Genomic DNA, 13,753 nt, shown 5'->3' on the forward strand with positions numbered 1-13,753 from the left:
GGGGTGGAGAGCTGGGTCAGGGTCCAGGAGGGGCCTGGTCAGTAGGAGCCACGCCCGGGCCCCCCGTCCTCCGCCTGTCCACCTTCACTCACCCTGGGGAATCAGCCGCTGCGTGCCACGGGTGAAGACGTGGCCCTGGCCGCACTCCAGCTGGATGCCGCGCTGCTGGGCGAAGGAGGCCCAGTAATGGATCTGGGAGGGGGGGAGAGGAGGGGGAGATCAGACCCCCCCAAGAAAAGGCAAATCCATCAGATTCAGGGCCCAATCCTGCAAGGACCTAATTGGGCTTTGCGCTGGGGATTTTAAGAGCCACCGGGACGGGGTCGAGCGGCTGTAAAGATTCTCTAAATAAATTTTCCCAGCAAATAAATATTTCTAAACAAACACACAATTTCCTAAACAAACAAACAAACAAATTTTTCTAAACAAACGCCTTCTCCAAATAAATCAATACGTTTCTCTAAACATTTCTCCCAACATATAATTTTTCTAGATAAAGAAATGAATACATTTTTCTAAATCGAACAAATGAATCCAAGCAAAGGTTTTTCTAAAGAAATAAATTTTTCTAAGCAATTTTCAAAAAATATATATTTTTTCTAAAGAAATAAAATTTCTGAATAAGGCTTCTAAATAAATAAAGGAACATTCTAAAGAAATCATTTTTGAATGAAAGAAAGAACGAACGAAAGAAATGAAATGGAAGAAGGATAGAAAAATAGAAAGAAAGAAAGAAAGGTAGAAAGAAAGAAAAAGAAAGAAAGAAAAAGAGAGAAAGGTAGAAAGAAATGAAATGGAAGAAGGATAAGGTAGAAAGAGAGAGAAAAGTAGAAAGAAAGAAAAAGAAAGAGAGAAAGAAAGAGAGAAGAAAGAGAGGGAGGGAGGGAAGGAGGGAGGAAAAGAGAGAGAGAAGGGAAGGGAAGGGAAGGAAAGGAAGGAAGAAAGGAAGGAAGGGAGCAGAGAGAGAAATTCCAGAGATGGATCCCAGCAAGGTCCAAACACACAGCCTCGTAATTCGGGGAGGGGCCCTTCCCGCCTTCCCCCTGCGTGGGCCAGTCCCACTCAAGCCCACCCTCCCTCCCTCCCTCCCTGGGGGTGGGGGGCGCCCCACCTGCAGCTTGGGGACCAGGGCGGTGCAGGAGAGCTGGCGGTAGTGCTGGCCCAGCTTCTTCTTGCTGGGCTTGAGGTTGCTGAAGAGCTTCCCGCGGCAGATGGGCCGGCTGACGCTGGTCCAGGTGGCCCAGAAGTTCTGCATCCAGCGCAGGGTGCTGCTGTAGAGCAGGATGCGCGGCTGGCTGGCCTCTGGGGGGGGNCCTCCTCCCTTCTAGCACTGATGATGTTACCTAGTTGGGTCATGAAACGTCTGCAAGGAAACCACCCAGCTGAGAGAGCACCAGGGACCCCTCATTTCAACCCTGAGCCCCAAATATTCTCTTCTATGGGTAGTTCCCCACAGGCACATCCATTCCAGGGAAGGGAAGTACCCGGACTCTATTTTCTCTGGCCAGGCCGCGCTGCGTGCCGGCCCTCTCTCTCTCCCCGATCCCACACAATGACCCCCGAAAGCAGCACCCCCACGGCAAGGGGCGTCTTTCCCCCCACAGGTGGAACGGCCAGGGCGGCTTCACCTCCGGAGAGGCTCCGCTCTGTCCGCCCGCTGCTAGCCGGCACGATGACCCGCAGCGGGGGCTGGGGGATGGAGGAGGGCCCCCGCCTGGGCTTCTTGGCGGGCAACTGGGGGCCGATCTTCAGCCCCTTCAGGGCCTCGGTGGACAGGTTGCGTTTCAGCACGGCGGCCTTCTTGTAGCCGTCGTAGAGGCCGAAGGCGATGTCCCGGTTGGTGGTGGTCCAGGAGGCCCGCAGGTCCACCAGGTGCAGCTGGTGGGTGTGAAGCACATCGTCCCCATCCCGCAGCAAAAGCTCCTGGGAACAGAAGAGGGAGACTAAGTCCACCCCTTGCCTTAAAAGTAAAAAGCCCAGAAAATTCATTTGATAGTTTGGAGCCAACCTTTAGAGCAAGGGGCTCCAACCGTGGCCCCTTTAAGACTTGTGGACTTCAACTCCCAGAATCCCTCAGCTAGGCCTACAAGCTTGGCCACTTGTGCACTTCAACTCCCAGAATCCCTCAGCTAGGCCTACAACCTTGGCCCCTTTAAGATCTGTGGACTTCAACTCCCAGAATCCCTCAGCCTATCTCCAACTGTGGCCCCTTTAAGACTTGTGGACCTCAACTCCCAGAATCCCTCAGCCAGGTCTCCAACCTTGGCCACCTGTGGACTTGTGGACCTCAACTCCCAGAATTCCCCAGCCAGCACAGCTGGCTGGGGAATTCTGGGAGTTGAAGTCCACAGGTCTTAAAGTGGCCACGGTTATTCATACCTGCTGCTGACCATCTACCAATTCCAGAACACAAGCCCCCAACAGTGTCCCCAAAACATGTACAGGTAGTCCTCTACTCACAACAGTTCATTTAGTGACCGTTTGAAATTACGACGGCACTGAAAAAAGCGACTTACGGCCCGTTTCCCACACTTACGAGCACTGCAGCCTCCACAGAGCCATGCGATCAAAATTCGGACGCTTGGCAACTGGTCCCCATTTACGATGCTCAACAACCGTGGCGAGAAAGGTCGTAAAATGGGCCCAAAATGGGTCTCACTTAGCAACGGAAATTTGGGACTCAATTGTGGTCCTAAATCGAGGACTACATGCATTTCCAAATTCGGTCCCCGTTGATTCCGCAAGAGGCCCCGTGCCAATGCCCGGACATGGCTAGTTCAACGTTGCACGAACTGCAGGTGTAAACCGTGGCTTATCGTGGCTTTGTGACTCCAATCGCTCCGGTTCACACGACGTGGCTGGTTGTCCGGTGTGTGTGTGTGTGTGTTTTGTGTGTGTCTTGTGGGGGGGGTAGGGGGGAAACGCTACCTCCTCGGCCGTGCGGAGGCTGTGGCGCTGGTAGGCGAGGGAGGAGAGGCTGAGCAGGTGGGTCTTCTTGACCAAGGAGTCCAGGCGGTGGTCCACGTCCTCCTCGCTGGGGGAGGCCATCAGGTGGACGTTCACCAGGCTGAGGTCGCTCACCATCTGCACGATGCTCCACTCGGAGATCAGGCGACGCATCACCGTGCCAGCTGTGGGGCAGGGGCAGGGGGGGGTGGGGTGGAGAGCTGGGTCAGGGTCCAGGAGGGGCCTGGTCAGTAGGAGCCACGCCCGGGCCCCCCGTCCTCCGCCTGTCCACCTTCACTCACCCTGGGGAATCAGCCGCTGCGTGCCACGGGTGAAGACGTGGCCCTGGCCGCACTCCAGCTGGATGCCGCGCTGCTGGGCGAAGGAGGCCCAGTAATGGATCTGGGAGNGGGGTGGGCCCCCCTCCCCCCCCCAGGCTCACCCCCGCTGGGCCGGGCCAGGTCCATGCGGATGGCCAGGTTGAGGTTCTCGGAGCGGAAGGCCCGGTAGGAGTCGTACTGCTGCCCCACGGGCACCTCGGGCAGGAAGTGGGGCGAGCGCAGCACCAGGCTGTGGTGGTCGTGGGGGTTGCCGTGGCACAGCCAGGTCAGGTCCAGCGTCATGCACAGCTGGGGCAGGTGGAGGAAGCAGCAGTCGTCATACCTGCCCGAGACAGGGAGGGAGGGGGGGTGAGAAGTGAGACCCTCCCCTTCTTTCCTCCCTTCCTCCCTTCTATTCCTCCCTTCCTTTCCTTCCTTCCTTCCTTCCTTATATTCCTTCCTTCCTTTTTTCCTCCCTCCCTCCCTTCTTCCCACTTCCTTTTTTCCTTCCTTCCTTCCTTATATTTCTTCCTTCCTTCTTTCCTCCCTTTCCTTCCTTCCTTTCTTCCTTATATTCCTTCCTTCCTTATATTCCTTCCTTCCTTATATTCCTTCCTTCCTCCCTTCCTCCCTTTTTTTTCTTTTCCCTTCCTTCCTTCCTTCCTTCCTTCTTCTCACCCTTCCTTTTTTCCTTCCTTCCTTCTTTCCTTCCACCCTTCATTTCCTTCCTTCTATTCCTTCCTCCCTTCCTTTCCTTCCTCCTTTCCTTCCTTCCTTCCTTCCTCCCTTTCCTTCCTTTTTTCATTCCTTCCTTCCACCCTTCATTTCCTCCCTCCCTCCCTCCCTTTTCCTTCCTTCCTTTCTTCCCATCCTCCCTCCCTCCCTTCCTTTCCTTCCCTTCCTTCTATTCCTTCCTCCCTTCCTTTCCTTCCTTCCTTATATTCCTTCCTTCCACCCTTCATTTCCTTCCTCCCTCCCTCCTTTTCCTCCCTCCCTCCCTCCCTTTTTTCCTTCCTTCCTTCTCCCAACCTTTCCTTCCTTATCATATTCCTTCCTTCCTCCCTTCCTTCTCTTTCCTTCGTTCCTTCCTCCCTTTCCTTCCTTCCTTCCACCTTTCCTCCCTCCCTCCTTTTCTTTTCCCTTCCTTCCTTCCTTCCTCCCACTCTTCCTTCCTTATCAAATATATTCCTTCCCTCCTCTCCTGCTTTTCTCTCCCTCCCTCTTCTTTTCTTCTTTCCCTCCTTCCTTCCATCCTTCCATCCACCCATTCTTTTCCTTCCTTTCCTTCCTTTCCTTTCCTCCAAAATGTGACCCCGCCTGGACCCCTAAATTTACTTAGAATATTTCTCTTTTACATTTAGAATACTCATTTAGTAATTTCATTCCTTTATCTGGGAAAAATGTTTGTTTAGGGGAAAAAAACTGATTAGAAAAAAAACTGATTTATTTAGAAAAAAAATACTTATTTAGAATAATTTATGCATGTATTTATCTAGAAAAAATTATTTGCTCGTTTAGAAAAACATTCCTTTGGAAATTTCATCGTTTTTTGTTTTTTTTTCAATTGTCTGTTCGGCCCATTTCATCTCAGAGCGCCTGCCGGCCCCTCCCTCCCCCCCCCGGGCGGAGGGCCACCCACTTGGACGCCGTCCGGACGTTGACGTCCAGGTCCCCCTTGAAGACGAACTGGCCCGGCCGCCAGTGGAAGGCCAGGTGGCTCCACTCCCAGTGCAGGTTCTCCGTGGTGTTGTAGGGGTCCTGCAGGAGAAACCGAGGCTGGAAGGGAGGCCGGCCGAGAGGCTGACCCCCCCCTCTGTCCCCTGTGCCCCCGTGGGGGCTGCCTCACCTCCGTGGCCACCTGGTGGAGGCTGGCCTGCTCGATATCCATGTGCCAGTCTCCGTGCAGGAGGAGACGGCTCTTGTCCCACCAGGGCAGGGGCGGGCTGGGGTCTTCCGAAGGCTTGGTGAGCAGGTCGATGGCCTGGCCGATCAGGGTCCAGGCGGGGTCCCAGCAGGGCCCCCACACGATGGTAAACTGGTAGACCTCGGCTGGGGCACAGGGGAAGAGGGCGACGAGGGGCATCAGAAGAGGGCGACGGGGGGCACCAGACGCACCTCTCCCCCACCCGCCAGAGGGGCAGAGAGCCCCATCCTAGCCCCAGCCCGCCCTCTGGGCAATTTGCGGAGGGCTGTGGCCCGCCAGGATTACGCCAGCCCCCCACCGGGGCTTACAGCAGAAGTCGTGGTAGAACTTCAAAGGGGGCATGTTCCTCTCCACGGACACCGGGCCCCACGGGGCCCCCAGTTCCAGCTTTTGCCGCCGGCGAGAGCAGGGCTGTCCAGGGGTCTCTGCGCCGGCCAGCCGGCCCGACAGTCTCCAGTCCCGGATCTCAAACAAATAGCGTGGGTAATCCCGGATCCGCACTGGGGGGGTGGGGAGAGGAAAGAGGTCACGTCGAGAAGGGGAGAGATGGGACAGTACGGGGAAGGGCAGGGCGTCCTTCACTCCTTTTCTCTCCAAATCCCCAGAATTCCCCAGCCAGCTCCTTTTGCTTCCCTGGCTGAGGAATTCTGGGAGTTGAAGTCTTAAAAATGGTCAAATTTAGAGACAGGTTTGGACTCCATCAAGGCATCAGTGGACGCCCGTAGCCAGAAGACCCTCACGATCACCCAGATCCAGAGGGATATCTGTGGCCTGTGTTTACACACCCTTTCATAGCCCCCCAGGCACGTTTGGCTGCCCTCTAGTTCAGGGGTCCCCAACCTCCGGTCCATGGATCAGTACCGGGCCGCGGCATGCCAGCAACCGGTCCGCACAAACAAGCAAAGCCGCATCCGTGAGATGCAGACAGCACACAAAACCACGCACCCTCCAGTCTGCGGAAAAACTGACCTCCACGGAACCGGTGGTCCCTGGTGCCCCAAAGGTTGGGGGCCTCTGCTCTAGTTAGCTCTTGCATCCACCTTCCCTGAGTAAAGCTTAGACCAGTGGTGGTGAACCTATGGCACGGGTGCCAGAGGCGGCACTCGGAGCCCTCTCTGTGGGCACACGTGCCGTTGCCCCAGCCTCGCCTACCCCCGTGACCCCCTCCTCTCCAGCAGCCCCCCTGAAGGAGAGTCGCCCCTGAGCGTGGCCCACGCGGAGCAGCGCAGCCAAGGACATGGCAGCCAGGTAGCGTAGACAAGACTCTGCCTTCACACCCCATCGCGCACAGTTGATGCTGCAGGGCGCGGGCAGAGGGCATGACCGCCATGGCACTGCTGGGCTGCCTGGGAGATCTGCAGTGGGCCCTGGAGGCGGTGAGTGGCCCTGCAGGCAGGCGGGGCAAGGGATGGGGGGCGGAGTGGGGGCAGGGCAGGGGGTGGAGTGGGGCGGGGCCAGTTTTTGGGCACTCGGTCTCTAAAAGGTTCGCCCTCACTGGCTTAGACCCCTATGCTCTGTGGGGCAGGGGCCCACCTTCCCCACTCCCTACAGCATCTGGGGCACGACAAATAAACTTCTGCACAGCTGAATCGAACATTCGTGGGAGAAGACTTATCCAATCCCTCAATCCTAAAGGAGACCGATCCTGAGTGTCGTTTGGAAGGACAGATCCTGAAGCTCAAATACTTTGGCCCCCACTGAGAGGGGAGGACTCCTTGGGGAAGACACACACACATACACACACCGATGTTGGGGAGGCAAAATGAGAAGGGGACACCAAAGGATGAGACGGTTAGACGGGGTCATCGAAGCAAACAAGCATGAACTCCGGGAGAGAGTGGAGGACGGGGGGGGGGGGGGCGGCGTGCTGTAGGAGTAGCCCTCAACGTACGACCGCAATTGAGCCCAAAATTTATGTTGCTAAGCGAGACGTGTGTTGTGAATTTTGCAACGCTTTATGACCTCCCTTGCCAGAGTTGCTGAGTGAATCACTGCCGTTGTTACATTAGCAAAACGGTCGTTAAGTGAATCTGGCTTCCCCCCACATCGACTTTTGCTTGTCGGAAGGTCGCCCAAGGGGATCACGTGACCCCAGGGCAGTGCGACTGTCGTAAATATGAGTCAGTTGCCAAGTGCCTGAATTTTGATCCCGTGACCGCGGGGAGGCTGCAACAGTCATGTGAAAAACGGTCATTACAGTGCCGTTGTAAATTTGAATGGTCACTAAATGAACCGTTGTTAAGCTGAGGGCTGCCCGTACTCCACGGGGCCGTAAAGATTCAGACACAGCTCAGCGACTGAACAACAAACAGAACATCAAATTGCCATGTTGTTCAGGGCGCAGAGGTTCACAGACCGGGCCCAAACGCCATGGGCCACAGCCGCACACTCACCAAAGTAGGTCTTGACGCTGCCCTTGACCATGCGGCACCAGTAGGTGAGGAGCTCCAGGCCCTCGGGGGGGAAGGGGCTGGCGGCATCCATGTCCCGGATCTGTTGCAGCACCCGCTCGGCCCCAGAGAACGACTCGTCGGCCAGCGCCACCAGCTCCAGGCTGGACATGGTCCAGGTGATCAGTGCCTTGCGCATGGGCGTGTTGGCGTACAGCCGGTGGGAGCGCTGCAGGTAGATCTCGATGTTCTTTTTCTCCAGGGAGGCGTAGAGCTCCTCAATCTTCCGGGCGGGCAGCAGCTCCCCGTGCTGCTTGCGCAGGGCGGCCACCTTGGCGTCCAGCAGCTGCAGCCGCTTGGCGCTCTCCTTGCTCTCGTCCTTCATCAGCTCGTAGTTGTCGCGCAGCTTCACCTCAAAGACGTCATCCAGGAAGACCCAAGAGAAGTGCTGGACCTTGAGCAGCAGGTCGGGCGGCAAGGGCTGGGCCGGGGCCCCGCTGGCGGCCTTCCGCCCGTGGAGTCCCTTCAGCCACTTCTGCACGCCCAGCGCCTCGTCCAACGTAGCCGAAAAGTCGTACTGGTACGGGAACTCCACTGCCACGGCGGCGCAGGAGAGGGCCCAGACGCGGTTGCGCAAAGTGCAGAGGTTGGGGAAGGGGCCGCGGTGCAGGATCATCTCCTCCAGCTCTGGCAGGGCCTGCAGCTCCACCTCCTTCAAGACCAGGATGCTGTTGCCGTCAAAGCCGGCCACCAGTCCGGGGCAGTAGGCGTGGACGGACGTGCCGTGTCGGTTGAGTAAAAGCCGCTCGGCCGCCAGGCTCAAGTAACGTTTCTCCGACACGAAAGCGGTCAACTTCAGAGAGCTGAACTCCAGGGTCAGCCCCAGCAGCCTCCTGGGGGCCGGGCCCTCGGGGAAGGGAGCCCCATCCTGGGCAGGGATCTGGCCTTCGGGGCCCTGCTGGGGAAGGGCAGCGGAGGCGCGCTTTGGGGGCGACAGCAAGCTCTGCAGCGTCTCGTAGCAGCGTCGGGTAGCCAAGAGGTGTTCGAACAGATACATGTGGGTACCTGGGCTCCAGAGCAGGGTCAGGCTATCTCCACATTGCACCTGGAAAAGGACAGGTAGGGCGATGAACTCACCCCCAAGCAAGTCTACCTGCCCAGCCCCACTCATCCCCCCCCCCATTTTTTCTAGCCTGCTGCTAAGGTACCGAAAGGGGTTGGGTAAGAAGCCACTATGCCCAGCGAGGCTGGAGGAGCGCCCAGGAAGTGGGCAAGGGTGCCTCTGAGCCCAGAGGGCAGGATAGTTTGTACTGGACTCTCTGGAGGGGGCCTTTTTATTGGGGAGAACACCAGATGGGATTTGGGGGGGGGCTGAATGGGGTGGATTGGGACGACTTTCCACAGCCAACTCGCTGCGGGGCAATTCAATTTAATTATTTAAAACAGTGGTTCTCAACCTTTTTAATGCCGCGACCCCCAACCGGTCGTAAGTCGAGGACTAAACCGGTCGTAAGTCGAGGACTAAACCGGTCGTAAGTCGAGGACTTTCCCTGCCCGGGAGCGCCACGCATGCGTGGTTCCGCCCCCTGCGCCGGCCGAGGCGTAGCTGGCAAGCGGCAGAGACGGAGCAGGCCGACCACCAGCTGGCCCAGCCCAAGGGAGGTAAGGCACCCGCCGGAAAAGGGGAAACAAAATGCCGGACAGCCTTGCTTGGCGACCCCCGTGAAATGGTTGATCGACCCCAAATGGGGTCGCGACCCATAGGTTGAGAACCGCTGATTTAAAATGATCAAAAAGATATTTTAATTTTTGTCATTCACGTCCCTCCTTTGGCATCTTTTCTCTAACGGTTCTACTCCACCCTTTCTTCCACATTGGCGTAACTCTTGTGCCGCAGCGAGTCGGCCGCGGTGAGCTGCCCTAGACCCAAACGGGGAGCGGTCCCGGTTCCTTGGCAAAGCAATGGGGGCAGGGGGAGGGGAAGGGGGGCACCTCCAGTGAGCGGATGCTGCTGCGGTAGGTGAGGGAGAGGGCGGCCAGGCCGGCCACGGGGCTGGGGATGGTGGGGGCCTTGCAGCAGGGCTGCATCTTCTCCGCCAGGGTCTTCACCAGGGACAGCGCCACCCCCTGGATGCTGATGGTGCAGCTCTCGGCACTGCCCAGCGTGGTCAGGGTGTCCACCCGAAGCTCTGTGGCCCCTGGGGGGGAGGAGAGAGAGAAAGAGAGAGAGAGAAAGACGCTCAGTGTGGCCCAGGCACCACTGTCCACCTCCTGGCCCAAAGTACTACAAAGCCCATCCATCCCCGTCCTTGAACTCATGTCTCCGCAGCAGCAGGGAGGGTGGCCACTCGCTGTCCCCGGATGAAAACTCAACGCAGGAAGACGCGGCTCCTCCACGCAGTTGTGATTGTGCTGCTGTCGCACACGGAGGCGGCCGCCGACTTGGAGGGGCCGAAAGGGGCCCAGATAACATGGCGGGGCAGCCATTTGACCCCCGGCAAGGGCTCCCCAGGACGACCGGCAGCCTCTACTGAATACAGGCAGTCCTCGGCTTACCGCAACTCGCTTGGTGGGGACTATTCGAAGTTACAACGGCCCTGAAAAAAATATGACTTGTGGCCGTTTTTCACACTTACGACCTTTGCAGCGTCCCTGCGGTCGCCTGATCAAAATTCGGACGCTTGGCAACAGGACTCACGTTTACGACGGTGGCCGGGTCCTCCAGTCATGTGATCAGCTTTAGCGGCCCTCTGACAAGCAAAGTCGCTAGGGAAGCGACTCACTTAACAACCGTGTTATTAACTCAACAACCATAGTGACTCACTTAACGACGTTGGCAAGAAAGGTCGTAAAATGGGGCAAAACTCACTTAACAAATGCCTCACTTAACAACAGAGGTTTTGGAGTCAATTGTGGGTCATAAGCCAAGGACTACCTGTTTTTTTTTTCTTCTCCTTCTCCTTCTCCTTCTCCTTATTATTATTATTATTATTATTATTATTAATTATTATTATTATTCAGCTGAACTGCCTGCATCTCCCGATTTTCGGGGCCCGGATGGGAGCGCCCCCTTGTGGAGGAGGCTGTTGGAACAAGAGCTGATTCTGCCTCCTGCTCCTTTTATCCCCCCTTTATCATGTTAATTTTAATGTTTTATATGTCAATGCCCAAAGTTTCAATGTTTTGAATCCTGTACAAGTAGGTTTCGACTTACGACCGCCCCAAAATTTTGGCTGCTAAGTGAGACGTCTGTTAAGTGAATTTTGCAACACTTTACCACCTTCCTTGCCACAATTCTTAAGGGAATAACTGTTGCCGTTAAATTAGTCACGCGGTTGTTAAGTGAATCTGGCTTCACTCTGCTTGCCAGAAGGTCGCAAAAGGGGATCGCGTGACCCCCCCCAGGGACTCTGCAGCTGTCGTAAGTACGAGTCAGTTGCCGAGTGTCTGAATTCCAATCACCTGATCCTGGGGATGCTGCAACGGCCGTAAAGTGTGAAAACGGGTCGTAAGTCCCTTTTTTCGGTGCTGCTGTAACGTCATACGGTCGCTAAATGAACGGTTGTAAATTGAGGACTGTCCGTAACTGTTTTGTTCTATTATTTATGGCCGTTTTAAAGTGCCCAGAGTGGCCTGAGAGTGAGATGGGTAGCGTAGAAATTTAACATTTTATTTATTTAATACAATAAATAAAATATAAAAATGAGGGGTCCTTTAAAAATGTATTCGCCACAGATATTTTGCCCCTATTGCAAAATATAAAGATATTTTATATTTTATGTGAAACAAATAAGGGAATGAAACGCAGCGGGGCCATCAAAGGGAGGCAGACCATCCCCAAGTGAGACAAATAAACTCTCTAAGTGTCCCCAAAATCATTTCTGGAGTTAGGGGCCAAAAGCTGGAGCCAAGAAAGGCCAGTCCTTGTCTCAGCCCCCCAAGCAAGGGGGGAGGGTCTTCCCTCTGCAGGTTCCCAAGGTCCCAAAGACCCCTCCCCTCATTCATCCAAGGCCGCCCCCCTCCCCCCCAGGCTCACCTGCCAAGCTGGACAGCGTGAAAAGGTTCACGTCCTCCACCTTCAGGTCCACTTTCCAAAGCACCCCAAATTCCTCCCCCAGGGCGGGGGGCAGCTCCTCCAGGCGATCCTGGGGGCTGGGGTCCTCAGGCCGCAAGAGCAGCAGGAACCGGGAGAGGCAGTCAGCGCAGGCGTCTGAGGACTCTAGCTGCAGCCCGCGCAGGGTGCAGTCCAGGAAGAGGGTGTCCGCGTGGGTGCTGGAAGTTCCCAGCGGCTGGTTGTAGCTGCCCTGGGGAATGAAAAGAGGGCGACAACGTCCGGAGCAGCCCTGGGGTCTCGGCCGGAGATTCAAAGTCAGGATCCCACCCCCTCTGCATGCAGACCTGCCCTCCCATCACTCAAGCTGGATAACCTGGGGGTCCCTAACCCCCGGGCTGTGGACCGGTACCGGTACCGGTTAGAAACCAGGCCATGCAAGCAGCGTGCGAGCGTGTGTGTGTGGGCGGTGTGCAGCTCCATTTGCGCCATTGAGGGGTATTTGCACAAATGGAGCTTCAAAATGTGTTCGAATATTAGTAGCTCAAGTTGGTAGTTGGGCTGTTGTTTTGATCTCCGAGCTTGGTTGCCAACGTTTCGCCTCCATTCGGGGGGACGTTGCTGGTGCGCTTCGAATTGTGCTCGTCTGTCAGAGCACTGGCCTTTAAATACCTTTTTGTGGGATGCAAATTGGTACGAATGTTGTTTCTTTGGAACCGCCAGCCAATCAAACGGCCCATGACTCAACACCTGAACAAACAACATTCTTACCAATTTGCATCCCACAAAAAGGTATTTAAAGGCCAGTGCTCTGACAGACGAGCACAATTCGAAGGGCACTGACGATGTCTTCTTGATAATAATAATAATAATAATAATAATAATAATAATAATAATAATAATAATAATAATAATAATAATAATAATAAGAAAGAAGAAGAAGAAGAAGAAGAAGAAGAAGAAGAAGAAGAAGAAGAAGAAGAAGAAGAAGAAGAAGAAGAAGAAGAAGAAGAAGAAGAAGAAGAAGAAGAAGAAGAAGAAGAAGAAGAAGAAGAAGAAGAAGAAGAAGAAGAAGAAGAAGTTGGAAGGGACCTTGGAGGTCATCTAGTCCAAACCCCGGCTCAGGCAGGAAACCCTATACCATTTCAGACAAATGGCTGTCCAGTCTCTTCTTAAAAACTTCCAGTGTTGGAGCATTCACCGCTTCTGGAGGCAGGTTGTTCCACTGGTTAATTGTTCTAATTGGTCAGGAAGTTTCTCCTTAGTTCCAGGTTGCTTCTCTCCTTGATTAGTTTCCATCTGTTGCTTCTGGTCCTGCCTTCAGGCGCTTTGGAGAATAGCTTGACTCCTTCTTCTTTGGGGCAGGCCCTGAGATACTGGAAGGCTGCTGTCCTGTCCCCCCCTTGTCCTTCTCTTCCTTAAACTAGACAGACCCAATTCCAGCAACCGTTCCTCATATGTTCTAGCCTCCAGTCCTCTAATCATCTTTGTTGCTCTTCTCTGCACTCTTTCTAGAGTCTCAGCATCTTTTTTACATCACGGCGACCAAAACTGGATGCCGTATTCCAAGTGTGGCCTTACCAAGGCCTTGTAAAGTGGTATTAACACTTCAGGTGATCTTGATTCTCTCCCTCTGTTAATGCAACCCAGCACTGTGTTGGCCTTTTTGGCAGCTGCAGCACACGGCTGGCTCCTATTTAAGGGATTGTCCACTAGGACTCCGAGGTCCCTCTCACAGTTGCTACTATTGAGCAAGGTACCCCCTATAGTATACCTGTACATTTGGTTTTTCTTGCCTAAATGTAGAACCTTGCTTGACGAAATGTTTGCAACCAAGTCGCCAAACTCAAGAGATCAAACCAACAGCCCAAGTGGAGCTTCACGCGTGCCTGCAAGTGCCCAATGGATCTGTGCACACAAGCGCCTACCGCTCACACGGAGCCATTTCCACTCCCCCCCCTCGCCAGTCCCCACAGCCAGAAAGGTTGAGGACCCCTGGGCTAACCCACACCAGCCTCACCCCTCCGCCTGCCTCGCAGCCCACCTGCAGGTTGAAGGAGTCCAGGATGAAAGCTTCTCCCCAGACGTGCATGTTTGGGGGGTGGGGGGCCCGCTGGATGTG

The 13,753-nt window shown here is 55.1% G+C and overlaps 1 protein-coding gene across 1 annotated transcript in view; it reads right to left on the bottom strand.

Moving 5' to 3' along the window:
- The window catches only part of LOC107300152 (protein KIAA0100-like), a gene marked incomplete at its 3' end in the record, with an annotated part of 77,893 nt that overhangs the window by 45,399 nt on the left and 18,741 nt on the right, over positions 1 to 13,753 (bottom strand). Inside the window, 11 exon segments of the mRNA XM_029286946.1 lie at positions 1,629 to 1,923; positions 2,929 to 3,131; positions 3,249 to 3,386; positions 3,389 to 3,609; positions 4,906 to 5,024; positions 5,113 to 5,315; positions 5,499 to 5,690; positions 7,584 to 8,685; positions 9,573 to 9,778; positions 11,617 to 11,884; positions 13,676 to 13,752. Of these exon segments, the coding sequence (XP_029142779.1) occupies positions 1,629 to 1,923; positions 2,929 to 3,131; positions 3,249 to 3,386; positions 3,389 to 3,609; positions 4,906 to 5,024; positions 5,113 to 5,315; positions 5,499 to 5,690; positions 7,584 to 8,685; positions 9,573 to 9,778; positions 11,617 to 11,884; positions 13,676 to 13,752 (3,024 nt within the window).

The sequence above is a fragment of the Protobothrops mucrosquamatus genome, unplaced genomic scaffold (genome assembly GCF_001527695.2).
Source record: "Protobothrops mucrosquamatus isolate PMUCROS unplaced genomic scaffold, P.Mucros_1.0 scaffold6267, whole genome shotgun sequence".
Taxonomy (NCBI): domain Eukaryota; kingdom Metazoa; phylum Chordata; class Lepidosauria; order Squamata; family Viperidae; genus Protobothrops; species Protobothrops mucrosquamatus.